This window comes from Oncorhynchus gorbuscha, linkage group LG12, assembly GCF_021184085.1.
Source record: "Oncorhynchus gorbuscha isolate QuinsamMale2020 ecotype Even-year linkage group LG12, OgorEven_v1.0, whole genome shotgun sequence".
Classification (NCBI taxonomy): domain Eukaryota; kingdom Metazoa; phylum Chordata; class Actinopteri; order Salmoniformes; family Salmonidae; genus Oncorhynchus; species Oncorhynchus gorbuscha.
The window spans coordinates 61,651,130-61,666,449 of NC_060184.1; the positions used below are offsets into that span (position 1 = coordinate 61,651,130).

Consider the following 15,320-nt stretch of genomic DNA (forward strand, 5'->3'; position numbering starts at 1 on the left):
TGAGGTCGGGCACTGATGTCGGGTGATTAGACCTGGCTCGCAATCGACGATCCTATTCATCCCAAAGGTGATCGATGGGGTTGAGGTCAGGACCGTGCAGGCAAGTCAAGTTCTTCCACACCGATCTCGACAAACCATTTCTGTATGCACCTCACGTTGTGCACAGGGGCATTGTCATGCTGAAACAGGAAAGGGCCTTCCCCAAACTGTTGCCACAAAGTTGGAAGCACAGAATCATCTAGAATGTCATGTATACTGTAGCATTACGATTTCCCTTCACTGGAACTAAGGGGCCTAATCCGAACCATGAAAAACAGCCCCAGACCATTATTCCTCCTCCACCAAACATTACAGTCGGCACTATGCATTGGGATAGGTAGCGTTCTCCTGGCATCCACTAAACTCAGATTAGTCCGTCCCACTGCCTATCACGTTTCAGGAGAAGACCCAGATGCAGACAGTGTCGAAGTAACAAAAGTTTATTACTAGAACAGGGGGGCAGGCAAACAACAGGTCAAGGGCAGGCAGAGGTCTGTAATCCAGATCAGAATCCAAAAGGTACAGAATGTCAGGCAGTCTCGGGTTCAGGGCAGGCAGAGGTCAACAATCCAGGGTGGTGTGACGATGGTACAGAACAGCAGGGAGGCTCAGCATCAGGGCAGGCAGAGGTCAACAATCCAGGGTGGTGTGACGATGGTACAGAACAGCAGGGAGGCTCAGCATCAGGGCAGGCAGAGGTCAACAATCCAGGGTGGTGTGACAATGGTACAGAACAGCAGGGAGGTGTGACTCAGAACAGCAGGGAGGCTCAGGGTAGGCAGAGGTCAACAATCCAGGGTGGTGTGACAATGGTACAGAACAGCAGGGAGGCTCAGCGTCAGGGCAGGCAGAGGTCAACAATCCAGGGTGGTGTGACAATGGTACAGAACAGCAGGGAGGCTCAGCGTCAGGGCAGGCAGAGGTCAACAATCCAGGGTGGTGTGACAATGGTACAGAACAGCAGGGAGGCTCAGCGTCAGGGCAGGCAGAGGTCAACAATCCAGGGTGGTGTGACAATGGTACAGAACAGCAGGGAGGGTCAGCGTCAGGGCAGGCAGAGGTCAATAATCCAGTGTGGTGTGACAAGGTACAGAACAGCAGGGAGGCTCAGCGTCATGGCAGGCAGAATGGTCAAAACCGGGAAAATTTTAAAAAGACAGGAGCAAGTGGGAAAAACCAAATTGGCAACAGACAAACAGACAATAAATACACTGGGGATAGTGGGGAAGATGGGTGACACCTGGAAGGGAGTGGAGACAAGCACAAAGACAGGTGAAACAGATCAGGGTTTGACACTGCCAGATGGTGAAGCATGATTCATCATTCCAGAGAACGTGTTTCCACTGTACCAGAATCCAATGGCAGCGAGTTTAACACCACTCCAGCCAACGCTTGGCTTTGCGCTTGGTGATCTTAGGCTTAGCTCCCGACGTTGCTTCCAGAGGCAGTTTGGAACTTGGTAGTGAGTGTTGCAACTGAGGACAGACTCTTTTTTACGCGCTACGCACTTCAGCAATCGGCGGTCCCGTTCTGTGAGCTTCTGAGGCCTACCACTTTGCAGCTGAGCCAATGTTGCTCCTAGACATATCCACTTCACAATAACAGCACTTACAGTTGACCGGGTCAACTCTAGCTGGGCAGAAATTTGACGAACTGACTTGTTGGAAAGGTGGCATCCTATGATGGTGCCATGTTGAAAGTCACTGAGCTCTTCAGTAAGGCCATTCTACAGCCAATGTTTTCTGTGGAGATTGCATGGCGGTGTGCTCGATTTTAGAAACCTGTCAGCAAATGGTCTGGCTGAAGTAGCCAAATCCACTCATTTGAAGGAATGTCCACATACTTTTGTATAAACAGTGTATGTTTCACAAATAACCAGAAACACGTAGGAATCTGTTCTAAACATGTAGGTCCCTGTGTTTTGCGCAGTCATGTGACAGTATCCTGTATTTTAAGCCTTATCCAGAAATAAGAATTCCACCAAAAATGAAATCAGTTGTCTGAGGATGGTGCTTAACCATCTGAAGGGAAAAGGAAAGGTGTCAGTCGAGGGTAAGCTTTAAATTAAAGGTTAGAATCCAGGCATGTCACATGACTGTGCAAAACACCGGACCCTATAAAAAGTATATGAAAGTATATATAGATGGTCTATATAGAGAGGTTTTACCATACGTTGCACTATGCCTGTGTAGTGTGTAGTGACTCTGCACCTTACACATGCACATAGCACCCAATGAACATCTGTTGTCCCTCGCCCTCTGACGTTCTGATCTGGCTCTGGAAAACTGAAAGTATTATATCCACCCCATATCCAGGTGTCTCTTCCAGCCTGAAGGAGAGTCTAATGAACTCGCACACGCCACGCGTAAACCACGACAGATAAGCATGACGGCAATGGGAGCTACTGCATATGTCACTGTGGAGGTGCTAGGCCCAACCCTGCCCAGGAATAGCAATGCAATTCCATCAGTAGCCTTTATAGGGTGCGTCTCAAATGGCACCCTATTCCTATATAGTGCACTACTTTTAATGTCACGCCGAATATAGTGCCATTTCGGACGGACCCAGAGTCAGTGAGGTCTTGCCCTGTGTATAAACCTTTACCCTTACCCTTCATAGCACGTCAATAGACGCGTTGTCACAGCCAAACCAGTAGTCATATATATCTTACAAATGCTGCAGAGCTATAAGGTTACCATACAGATGGGAAAGATGAGAGCCCTCTAAAGCTTCTATATTCACAAGCGGGATTTGGATGTTGACTGTTGATAATGGTAAAGATTTGGCTTTTTTTAGTGTGGTTGTTTTGTTCACACATTATTCTACCCAGACAATATCCACTTATAGTATTAGTCAAATAAGCAGTTTACAATAAACGTATTTGCCCTGTAGTTAATCAGTTTCCCATGAAATCTAAGTGTGGGCCAAATTACTAATTGGAATTTGTTTAGTTTTGGAATGACTTGAAGAGTCTGGAGACAACATATATTACAGTACAACAATGCCCATTTCAATGTTACCGTCCCACTTTCGTCACATTTCAAACATTCGCTGAATCATACTGGACAAGTCCAAGCTATGTAAATCCTGTCTTGTCCATTTCTCATGTAATTCCTATGACATCTCTTCGTATGTCTCCACTGTCTCTGTCTCACCTCCTCTGTTGTCATGTTTCCCTCTAACTTTCATGTCGGAAAATGTGTCATTTTTCTAACATGGCTACCATATTTAGGCAAATAAGGTTTTGCTTATTTCACTATATGTAAATGTGACTTGTTAAAATGCATAAAATGTTCTAGAAAATAATGAATCACCTCAAATGATCCATACAGTGCTTAATGTCTCATTTCATTCAATCACTCTTTATCTTCATTTCACCTCATTACTTTTGAAATGGTAGCATTTCTTCTGTAAGTGATAGCTAAGTAATATGTGGCTTAGAAATGTTTCTCAATGAGCCTGCCTGTGGCGGTAAAAGGTTGTAGCTGCTGTAAGAAGCCAAAGCACCACCTTGTTTTCCAGCATGTGTGTGTTTGTGTGTCTTGTTTCTACAGACTGTAGTTGTAATCCCTATGGCTCAGACAGTGTTCGCTGTAATGGCACAGGATTTTGTAAATGTAAGGAGGGAACTACAGGGGCTAAGTGTCGAGATTGTCTGCCGGGATATTTGTGGGACAATGGCTGCAAATGTAAGTAGAACCATACCCCTACTCTTGTAACTTTGCCCGAACCCCGACGTGTACCTCTCGCTATCTCTCTACTGTATCTCTACCTCAATCTATTCTATCTCTCCTTCTATCTCTCTCCCTTTTTCTCCCCCGTACCATCTTATCTTATTCTCTACTTTCTACTTTTTCGCTGCCACTGCTTGGTTATGCAGGCATGTGCAGCTTTGAATGTCCCCACTCTTGCGGGGAGTAGGCCTATGGATTTAACCCTGACTAACGTTGACTAACCAGAAATTAGCCATTTTTCAATGATTTAAGACTCAAGTTTGTAAGGCTATAAATGCAGCGATTTAGACTTAAACCATTTTCTCTCAGCTTCTACTGGTAGATGTCGCTGAGTCCGTCAGGGAACCACGCTTTGCATTTTGGATGCTTCGTATGTAGTCATTCAGTGGCGTCAAAGAGCTGAAACGTACAACAGCTGAGCTAATATTGACTGGCTGGGGAGCTGTTTGAGCAGCCCTTTCCCTCTCTCCGCCATAACTGTCTGTTTAATGCTCATGTCCAGATGATGATGGCCAATGCCAGAGGTGAGCTTTTGCACTGTTCAAAATGCTGTTTATCGCTCAAATTCCAGTATGTTGTCCCAATAGTTTCTATTTAGAGGCAAAAGTAGGGAAGGCATTGAACAGGTCAGTCTACTGTACTATTCTACTAATATAGAGTACCTGATACAATCGATGTGGGATTGCTGATCCACAGGCGTCATCAGCCAGGGCAACCTCTCACTGGTCGGTTCAACTCCTGACCTGGAACGTCCTCAAGATGGTGAGTTGACAGTAATTGGCCAGATCACTGCTCGCCTGTGGATGGCTTCCAGCTTGGTGCAGATCTTTTTCACCATAAGCAACAGAATACCTTTTCAACAGCGCTTGCTAGGCGCTGTACCACATATCTTCTATCCTTTGTTGCCCAGAGCAAAACTCAGTCTTCATGCTTATTGAGCAGGGAAACCACAGCAGCTAACTTCATCTGGGGCAGACACTTTTTGAGTGTTTAATTTAACACTATTTGAATTGAATTAACACAGGCGCTTTGGCTATGTACAACTGTGATGCGTGTATTATTCCATTGTTAAACGGATCCAAATTGTTATCCACTTGAATTGAATATCAAATGTGAGGTTCAATCCATGTGTAAATGGATGAAAGGAGAGGGATAAGTAGAAGATGCACTCTAAGGTCAGAGTGGATTAGACTGATGTATTCTGTGTACACATGGATGCACGTGGAGACAGACTGTTAATGAATACAGTTTATTAGAGTGACTGGCAGCATTCGCACCATCATGACTCCACGTTCACACATGCATGACGGGAGGTTTGAGCGCGGGTCGGCATGGAATGGAGAAGAGGAATTAACAGAGCGAGAGGAAGAGACGGGGAGATATGGACAAGCAACTTTGGTAGAGTACATGTATTACTTGCATTACATTGCTGAGAATTGTCTTAGTGAGAATGCTCTTTGTCCCTACTCAATAAAGCACGCAAGTTAGACACACATCACTGGTTTAGGCCTACGCACAATAATTATGCACAGCTAGTGTGAAGAAATATCTCATAACTGTCTTTGACGCTGTACATGAGCAGTCATGCATGGCAATGAACAAACAATGGAGAGATGTATAATTGTTATATCAAAATCAAATACATTTTTATTTCTCACATGCGCCGAATACAACAGGTGTAGACCTTACTGTGAAATTCTTACTTACAAGCCCTTAACCAACAACGCAATTCAAGAAATAGAGTTAAGAAAATATTTACTAAATAAACGAAAGTAAAGTATAAAATAAAAAGTAACGCAATAAAATAACAATAACGAGGCTATGTACAGGGGATACCGGTACAGAGTCAATGTGTGGGGGGGTACAGTTTGTCTAGGTAATTTGTACATGTACAATACCAGCCAGGTTTGGACACGCCTACTCATTCCAGGGTTTTTGTTTATTTGTACTTTTTCTTTATTTTCTACATTGTAGAATTAAAGTGAAGACATCAAAACTATGAAATAACACACATGGAATCATGTAGTAACCAAAGAAGTGTTAAACAAATCAAATACATTTTATATTTGAGATTCTTCAAAGTAGCCACCCTTTGTATTGATGACAGTTTGCACACTCTTGGCATTCTCTCAACCAGCTTCATGAGGTAGTCACCTGGAACGCATTTCAATGAACAGGTGATGAAACTGGGGACCGCCACAGGAAAGGAAGACCCGGAGTTACCTCTGCTGCAGAGGATAAAATAATTAGAGTTAACTGCACCTCAGATTGCAACCCAAATAAATGCTTTACAGAGTTCAAGTAACAGACACATCTCAACATCAACTGTTCAGAGGAAACTGCGCGAATCAGGCCGTCATGGTCGAATTGCTGCAAAGAAACCACTACTAAAGGACACCAATAAGAAGAAGAGACTTGTTTGGGCCAAGAAACACGAGCAATGGACATTAAACCAGTGGAAATCTGTCCATTGGTCTGACATGTCCAAATTTGAGATATTTGGTTCCAACCGCATGTCTTTGTGAGACGCTTTGCTAGTGACGCTATCGTGATTTATTTAGAATTCAATGCGCATTTTACCAGCATGGCTACCACAGGATTCTGCACGAAACGCCATCCCATCTGGTTTGTGCTTAGTGGGACTATCGTTTGTTTTTCAACAGGACAATGACCAAAAACACACGTCCAGGTGATAGAGTGCTGCATCAGATGACCTGGCCTTCACAATCACCCAATTGAGATGTTTTGGGATGAGTTGGACTGCAGAGTGAAGGAAAAGCAGCCAACAAGTGCTCAGCATATGTGGGAACTCCTTCTAGACTGTTGGAAAAGCTGGAGAGAATGCCAAGAGTGTGCAAAGCTGTTATCAAGGCAACGGGTGGCTACTTTGAAGAATCTAAAATCTCAAATATATTTTGATTTGTTTAACACTTTTTTGGTTACAACATGATTCCATATGTGTTATTTCATAGTTTTGATGTCTTCTCTATGATTCTACAATGTAGAACATAGTAAAAAATTAGTTGGTGTGTCCAAACTTTTGACTGGTACTGTAAATAGGGGTAAAGTAACTATGCAGTAGGGGTACACTTTGTTGAGTATGTTTAACATAGCTATACAATTTAAATGCCGTAAAAGCTTGATGTAGATCATTATCTAACTACATTACCCATTATAATGTAGTCTTACCAACATTACCCAATGTAGGTCTATACCTGGCTCTCCTCAGATATCACTCAATTGTACATGAATAGGACAGTCTCAATCTGTATGCAGACTGGAGCATGCAATTAAAACTCTAATCTCTGGCCAAATAGAGCCCGTTCCTTCAGAGGCACACCTAGCTCATTGGTTTCCTTCTCTAAATATTATCCCTCATATCAAAAGTAAACCCTATAAATCTCTGTTTATTCTCTGCGCAGGGTCTGTTTACTCTCAGGGAATGGTAAACGTGAGAGATTGGGAGGAACAGTGTGTGTTGATTGCATCCACCCCATCCCAATTATTGTTTACTTGTTCCTCCTCGACTGTCTCTTCAGTTTTAGTTTACCTGTACCTCGTCGACTGTCTCTTCAGTTTTAGTTGACCTGTTTCTCCTCGACTGTCTCTTCAGTTATAGTTTACCTCTTCCTTCTCGACTGTCTCCTCAGTTTTAGTTGACCTCTTCCTCCTCGACTGTCTCTTCAGTTTTAGTTTACCTGTTTCTCTTCGACAGTATCTTCAGTTTTAGTTTACCTCTTCCTTCTCGACTGTTTCTTCAGTTATAGTTTCCGTCTTCGTCCTCGACTGTCTCTTCAGTTATAGTTTACCTGTTCCTCCTCGACTATCTCTTTAGTTTTAGTTTACCTCTTCCACCTCCACTGTCTCTTCAGTTATAGTTTACCTGTTCCTCCTCGACTGTCTCTTCAGTTTTAGTTTACCTCTTCCACCTCGACTGTCTCTTCAGTTATAGTTAAACCTCTTCCTCCTCGACTGTCTCTTCAGTTATAGTTTACCTGTTCCTCCTCGACTATCTCTTTAGTTTTAGTTTACCTCTTCCACCTCCACTGTCTCTTCTGTTATAGTTTACCTGTTCCTCCTCGACTGTCTCTTCAGTTTTAGTTTACCTCTTCCACCTCGACTGTCTCTTCAGTTATAGTTAAACCTCTTCCTCCTCGACTGTCTCTTCAGTTATAGTTTACCTGTTCCTCCTCGACTATCTCTTTAGTTTTAGTTTACCTCTTCCACCTCCACTGTCTCTTCTGTTACTGTTCCTCCTTGTCTCTTCAGTTTTAGTTTACCTCTTCCACCTCGACTGTCTCTTCAGTTATAGTTAAACCTCTTCCTCCTCGACTGTCTCTTCAGTTATAGTTTACCTGTTCCTCCTCGACTGTCTCTTCAGTTTTAGTTTACCTCTTCCACCTCGACTGTCTCTTCAGTTATAGTTAAACCTCTTCCTCCTCGACTGTCTCTTCAGTTGTAGTTTACCTCTTCCTTCTCGACTGTCTCTTCAGTTATAGTTAATCTATTCCCCTTCGACAGTTTCTTCAGTTATAGTTTACCTCTTCTTCACTGTTAGTTTTAGTTTACTGTCTCTTCAGTTTTAGTTTACCTGTTTCTCTTCGACTATCTTCAGTTTTAGTTTACTCTTCAGTTTCTTCAGTTATAGTTTCCGTCTTCGTCCTCGACTGTCTCTTCAGTTATAGTTTACCTGTTCCTCCTCGACTATCTCTTTAGTTTTAGTTTACCTCTTCCACCTCCACTGTCTCTTCTGTTATAGTTTACCTGTTCCTCCTCGACTGTCTCTTCAGTTTTAGTTTACCTCTTCCACCTCGACTGTCTCTTCAGTTATAGTTAAACCTCTTCCTCCTCGACTGTCTCTTCAGTTGTAGTTTACCTCTTCCTTCTCGACTGTCTCTTCAGTTATAGTTAATCTATTCCCCTTCGACAGTTTCTTCAGTTATAGTTTACCTCTTCCTTCTCGACTGTCTCTTCAGTTTTAGTTTATCTATTCCCCTTCGACTGTTTCTTCAGTTTTAGATTACCTGTTCCTCCTCGACTGTCTCTTCAGTTTTAGTTAATCTATTCCCCTTCGACTGTTTCTTCAGTTATAGTTTACCTCTTCCTCCTCGACTATCTCTTCAGTTTTAGTTGATCTATTCCCCTTCGACTGTTTCTTCAGTTTTTGATTACCTGTTCCTCCTCGACTGTCTCTTCAGTTATAGTTTACCTCTTCCTCCTCGACTGTCTCTTCAGTTTTAGTTTACATCTTCGTCCTCGACTGTCTCTTCAGTTATAGTTGACCTGTTCTTCCTCGACTGTCTCTTCAGTTTTAGTTGTCCTGTTTCTCCTTGACTGTCTCTTCAGTTTTAGTTTATCTATTCCCTCTCGACTGTTTCTTCAGTTATAGTTTACCTCTTCCTCCTCGACTGTCTCTTCAATTTCAGTTTACCTCTTCCTCCTCGACTGTCTCTTCGGTTATAGTTTACCTCTTCCTCCTCGACTGTCTCTTCAGTTGTAGTTTACCTCTTCCTTCTCGACTCTCTTCAGTTTTAGTTAATCTATTCCCCTTCGACTGTTTCTTCAGTTATAGTTTACCTCTTCCTCCTCGACTGTCTCTTCAGTTGTAGTTTACCTCTTCCTTCTCGACTGTCTCTTCAGTTTTACTTGACCTGTTTCTCCTCGACTGTCTCTTCAGTTTTAGTTTATCTATTCCCCTTCGACTGTTTCTTCAGTTTTAGATTACCTGTTCCTCCTCGACTGTCTCTTCAGTTATAGTTTACCTCTTCCTCCTCGACTGTCTCTTCAGTTTTAGTTTACATCTTCGTCCTCGACTGTCTCTTCAGTTATAGTTGACCTGTTCTTCCTTGTGTCTTCAGTTTTAGTTGACCTCTTCCTCCTCGACTGTCTCTTCAGTTATAGTTTATTCTTCCTCGACTGTCTCTTCAGTTTTAGTTGACCTGTTTCTCCTTGACTGTCTCTTCAGTTTTAGTTGATCTATTCCCCTCGACTGTCTCTTCAGTTATAGTTGACCTCTTCCTCCTCGACTGTCTCTTCAGTTTCAGTTTACCTCTTCCTCTTCGACTGTCTCTTCAGTTATAGTTTCCATCTTCGTCCTTGACTGTCTCTTCAGTGTTAGTTGACCTTTCTCCTCGACTGTCTCTTCAGTTATTGTTTACCTCTTCCTCCTCGACTGTCTCTTCAGTTGGAGTTTACCTCTTCCTTCTCGACTGTCTCTTCAGTTATAGTTTCCGTCTTCGTCCTCGACTGTCTCTTCAGTTATAGTTGACCTGTTCTTCCTCGACTGTCTCTTCAGTTGTAGTTTACCTCTTCCTTCTCGACTGTCTCTTCAGTTATAGTTTCCGTCTTCGTCCTCGACTGTCTCTTCAGTTTTAGTTGACCTTTCTCCTCGACTGTCTCTTCAGTTATAGTTTACCTGTTCCTCCTCGACTGTCTCTTCAGTTTTAGTTTACCTCTTCCACCTCGACTGTCTCTTCAGTTATAGTTTACCTGTTCCTCCTCGACTGTCTCTTCAGTTTTAGTTGACCTTTCTCCTCGACTGTCTCTTCAGTTATAGTTTATCTCTTCCTCCTCGACTGTCTCTTCAGTTTTAGTTTATCTATTCCCCTCGACTGTCTCTTCAGTTGTAGTTTACCTCTTCCTTCTCGACTGTCTCTTCAGTTATAGTTTCCTTCTTCGTCCTCGACTGTCTCTTCAGTTATAGTTTACCTCTTCCTCCTCGACTATCTCTTCAGTTATAGTTTACCTGTTCCTCCTCAACAATCTCTTCAGTTTTAGTTTACCTCTTCCACCTCCACTGTCTCTTCTGTTATAGTTTACCTGTTCCTCCTCGACTGTCTCTTCAGTTTTAGTTTACCTCTTCCACCTCGACTGTCTCTTCAGTTATAGTTTACCTCTTCCTCCTCGACTGTCTCTTCAGTTGTCCTCGACTGTCTCTTCAGTTATAGTTTACCTGTTCCTCCTCGACTGTCTCTTCAGTTTTAGTTTACCTGTTTTCTTCAGATATAGTTGACCTATTCTTCCTCGACTGTCTCTTCAGTTTTAGTTGACCTGTTCTCCTTGACTGTCTCTTCAGTTTTAGTTTATCTATTCCCTCGACTGTCTCTTCAGTTATAGTTGACCTGTTCCTCCTCGACTGTCTCTTCAGTTTCAGTTTACCTCTTCCTCTTCGACTGTCTCTTCAGTTATAGTTTCCATCTTCGTCCTTGACTGTCTCTTCAGTGTTAGTTGACCTTTCTCCTCGACTGTCTCTTTAGTTATAGTTTACCTGTTCCTCCTCGACTGTCTTTCAGATTTAGTTTACCTCTTCCACCTCGACTATCTCTTCAGTTATTGTTTACCTCTTCCTCCTCGACTGTCTCTTCAGTTGGAGTTTACCTCTTCCTTCTCGACTGTCTCTTCAGTTATAGTTTCCGTCTTCGTCCTCGACTGTCTCTTCAGTTATAGTTGACCTGTTCTTCCTCGACTGTCTCTTCAGTTGTAGTTTACCTCTTCCTTCTCGACTGTCTCTTCAGTTATAGTTTCCGTCTTCGTCCTCGACTGTCTCTTCAGTTTTAGTTGACCTTTCTCCTCGACTGTCTCTTCAGTTCTAGTTTACCTGTTCCTCCTCGACTGTCTCTTCAGTTTCAGTTTACCTCTTCCTCTTCGACTGTCTCTTCAGTTATAGTTTCCATCTTCGTCCTTGACTGTCTCTTCTGTGTTAGTTGACCTTTCTCCTCGACTGTCTCTTTAGTTATAGTTTACCTGTTCCTCCTCGACTGTCTCTTCAGATTTAGTTTACCTCTTCCACCTCGACTATCTCTTCAGTTATTGTTTACCTCTTCCTCCTCGACTGTCTCTTCAGTTGGAGTTTACCTCTTCCTTCTCGACTGTCTCTTCAGTTACTTTCTTCAGTTATAGTTTACCTCTTCCTTCTCGACTGTCTCTTCAGTTTTAGTTTATCTATTCCCCTTCGACTGTTTCTTCAGTTTTAGATTACCTGTTCCTCCTCGACTGTCTCTTCAGTTTTAGTTAATCTATTCCCCTTCGACTGTTTCTTCAGTTATAGTTTACCTCTTCCTCCTCGACTATCTCTTCAGTTTTAGTTGATCTATTCCCCTTCGACTGTTTCTTCAGTTTTTGATTACCTGTTCCTCCTCGACTGTCTCTTCAGTTATAGTTTACCTCTTCCTCCTCGACTGTCTCTTCAGTTTTAGTTTACATCTTCGTCCTCGACTGTCTCTTCAGTTATAGTTGACCTGTTCTTCCTCGACTGTCTCTTCAGTTTTAGTTGTCCTGTTTCTCCTTGACTGTCTCTTCAGTTTTAGTTTATCTATTCCCTCTCGACTGTTTCTTCAGTTACAGTTTACCTCTTCCTCCTCGACTGTCTCTTCAATTTCAGTTTACCTCTTCCTCCTCGACTGTCTCTTCAGTTGTAGTTTACCTCTTCCTTCTCGACTCTCTTCAGTTTTAGTTAATCTATTCCCCTTCGACTGTTTCTTCAGTTATAGTTTACCTCTTCCTCCTCGACTGTCTCTTCAGTTGTAGTTTACCTCTTCCTTCTCGACTGTCTCTTCAGTTTTACTTGACCTGTTTCTCCTCGACTGTCTCTTCAGTTTTAGTTTATCTATTCCCCTTCGACTGTTTCTTCAGTTTTAGATTACCTGTTCCTCCTCGACTGTCTCTTCAGTTATAGTTTACCTCTTCCTCCTCGACTGTCTCTTCAGTTTTAGTTTACATCTTCGTCCTCGACTGTCTTTTCAGTTATAGTTGACCTGTTCTTCCTCGACTGTGTCTTCAGTTTTAGTTGACCTCTTCCTCCTCGACTGTCTCTTCAGTTATAGTTGACCTATTCTTCCTCGACTGTCTCTTCAGTTTTAGTTGACCTGTTTCTCCTTGACTGTCTCTTCAGTTTTAGTTGATCTATTCCCCTCGACTGTCTCTTCAGTTATAGTTGACCTCTTCCTCCTCGACTGTCTCTTCAGTTTCAGTTTACCTCTTCCTCTTCGACTGTCTCTTCAGTTATAGTTTCCATCTTCGTCCTTGACTGTCTCTTCAGTGTTAGTTGACCTTTCTCCTCGACTGTCTCTTTAGTTATAGTTTACCTGTTCCTCCTCGACTGTCTCTTCAGATTTAGTTTACCTCTTCCACCTCGACTATCTCTTCAGTTATTGTTTACCTCTTCCTCCTCGACTGTCTCTTCAGTTGGAGTTTACCTCTTCCTTCTCGACTGTCTCTTCAGTTATAGTTTCCGTCTTCGTCCTCGACTGTCTCTTCAGTTATAGTTGACCTGTTCTTCCTCGACTGTCTCTTCAGTTGTAGTTTACCTCTTCCTTCTCGACTGTCTCTTCAGTTATAGTTTCCGTCTTCGTCCTCGACTGTCTCTTCAGTTTTAGTTGACCTTTCTCCTCGACTGTCTCTTCAGTTATAGTTTACCTGTTCCTCCTCGACTGTCTCTTCAGTTTTAGTTTACCTCTTCCACCTCGACTGTCTCTTCAGTTATAGTTTACCTGTTCCTCCTCGACTGTCTCTTCAGTTTTAGTTTACCACTTCCTCCTCGACTGTCTCTTCAGTTATAGTTTATCTCTTCCTCCTCGACTGTCTCTTCAGTTTTAGTTTATCTATTCCCCTCGACTGTCTCTTCAGTTGTAGTTTACCTCTTCCTTCTCGACTGTCTCTTCAGTTATAGTTTCCTTCTTCGTCCTCGACTGTCTCTTCAGTTATAGTTTACCTCTTCCTCCTCGACTATCTCTTCAGTTATAGTTTACCTGTTCCTCCTCGACAATCTCTTCAGTTTTAGTTTACCTCTTCCACCTCCACTGTCTCTTCTGTTATAGTTTACCTGTTCCTCCTCGACTGTCTCTTCAGTTTTAGTTTACCTCTTCCACCTAGACTGTCTCTTCAGTTATAGTTTACCTCTTCCTCCTCGACTGTCTCTTCAGTTGTAGTTTACCTCTTCCTTCTCGACTGTCTCTTCAGTTATAGTTTACCTGTTCCTCCTCGGCTGTCTCTTCAGTTTTAGTTAATCTATTCCCCTTCGACTGTTTCTTCAGTTATAGTTGACCTGTTCTTCCTCGACTGTCTCTTCAGTTTTAGTTGACCTGTTTCTCCTTGACTGTCTCTTCAGTTTTAGTTTATCTATTCCCCTCGACTGTCTCTTCAGTTATAGTTGACCTCTTCCTCCTCGACTGTCTCTTCAGTTTCAGTTTACCTCTTCCTCTTCGACTGTCTCTTCAGTTATAGTTTCCATCTTCGTCCTTGACTGTCTCTTCAGTGTTAGTTGACCTTTCTCCTCGACTGTCTCTTTAGTTATAGTTTACCTGTTCCTCCTCGACTGTCTCTTCAGATTTAGTTTACCTCTTCCACCTCGACTATCTCTTCAGTTATTGTTTACCTCTTCCTCCTCGACTGTCTCTTCAGTTGGAGTTTACCTCTTCCTTCTCGACTGTCTCTTCAGTTATAGTTTCCGTCTTCGTCCTCGACTGTCTCTTCAGTTATAGTTGACCTGTTCTTCCTCGACTGTCTCTTCAGTTGTAGTTTACCTCTTCCTTCTCGACTGTCTCTTCAGTTATAGTTTCCGTCTTCTTCGACTGTCTCTTCAGTTTTAGTTGACCTTTCTCCTCGACTGTCTCTTCAGTTCTAGTTTACCTGTTCCTCCTCGACTGTCTCTTCAGTTTCAGTTTACCTCTTCCTCTTCGACTGTCTCTTCAGTTATAGTTTCCATCTTCGTCCTTGACTGTCTCTTCAGTGTTAGTTGACCTTTCTCCTCGACTGTCTCTTTAGTTATAGTTTACCTGTTCCTCCTCGACTGTCTCTTCAGATTTAGTTTACCTCTTCCACCTCGACTATCTCTTCAGTTATTGTTTACCTCTTCCTCCTCGACTGTCTCTTCAGTTGGAGTTTACCTCTTCCTTCTCGACTGTCTCTTCAGTTATAGTTAATCTATTCCCCTTCGACAGTTTCTTCAGTTATAGTTTACCTCTTCCTTCTCGACTCTCTTCAGTTTTAGTTAATCTATTCCCCTTCGACTGTTTCTTCAGTTATAGTTTACCTCTTCCTCCTCGACTGTCTCTTCAGTTGTAGTTTACCTCTTCCTTCTCGACTGTCTCTTCAGTTTTACTTGACCTGTTTCTCCTCGACTGTCTCTTCAGTTTTAGTTTATCTATTCCCCTTCGACTGTTTCTTCAGTTTTAGATTACCTGTTCCTCCTCGACTGTTCCTCTTCAGTTATAGTTTACCTCTTCCTCCTCGACTGTCTCTTCAGTTTTAGTTTACATCTTCGTCCTCGACTGTCTCTTCAGTTATAGTTGACCTGTTCTTCCTCGACTGTGTCTTCAGTTTTAGTTGACCTCTTCCTCCTCGACTGTCTCTTCAGTTATAGTTGACCTATTCTTCCTCGACTGTCTCTTCAGTTTTAGTTGACCTGTTTCTCCTTGACTGTCTCTTCAGTTTTAGTTGATCTATTCCCCTCGACTGTCTCTTCAGTTATAGTTGACCTCTTCCTCCTCGACTGTCTCTTCAGTTTCAGTTTACCTCTTCCTCTTCGACTGTCTCTTCAGTTATAGTTTC

At 42.7% G+C, this 15,320-nt stretch overlaps 1 protein-coding gene across 11 annotated transcripts in view; it reads left to right on the forward strand.

Annotated features, from left to right (window-relative positions):
* The window catches only part of ntng1a (netrin g1a), a 290,272-nt gene that overhangs the window by 189,357 nt on the left and 85,595 nt on the right, over window positions 1–15,320 (forward strand). For 5 of the 11 annotated variants that reach the window (XM_046292522.1, XM_046292524.1, XM_046292525.1 and 2 more), the window contains 2 exons: window positions 3,594–3,728; window positions 4,470–4,535. The exons of 5 other annotated variants lie outside the window; for them this stretch is intronic. In XM_046292522.1, the coding sequence (XP_046148478.1) occupies window positions 3,594–3,728; window positions 4,470–4,535 (201 nt within the window). The remainder of the gene's footprint in view (window positions 1–3,593; window positions 3,729–4,469; window positions 4,536–15,320) is intronic. One more of the 11 variants, XM_046292526.1, reaches the window with a different exon arrangement.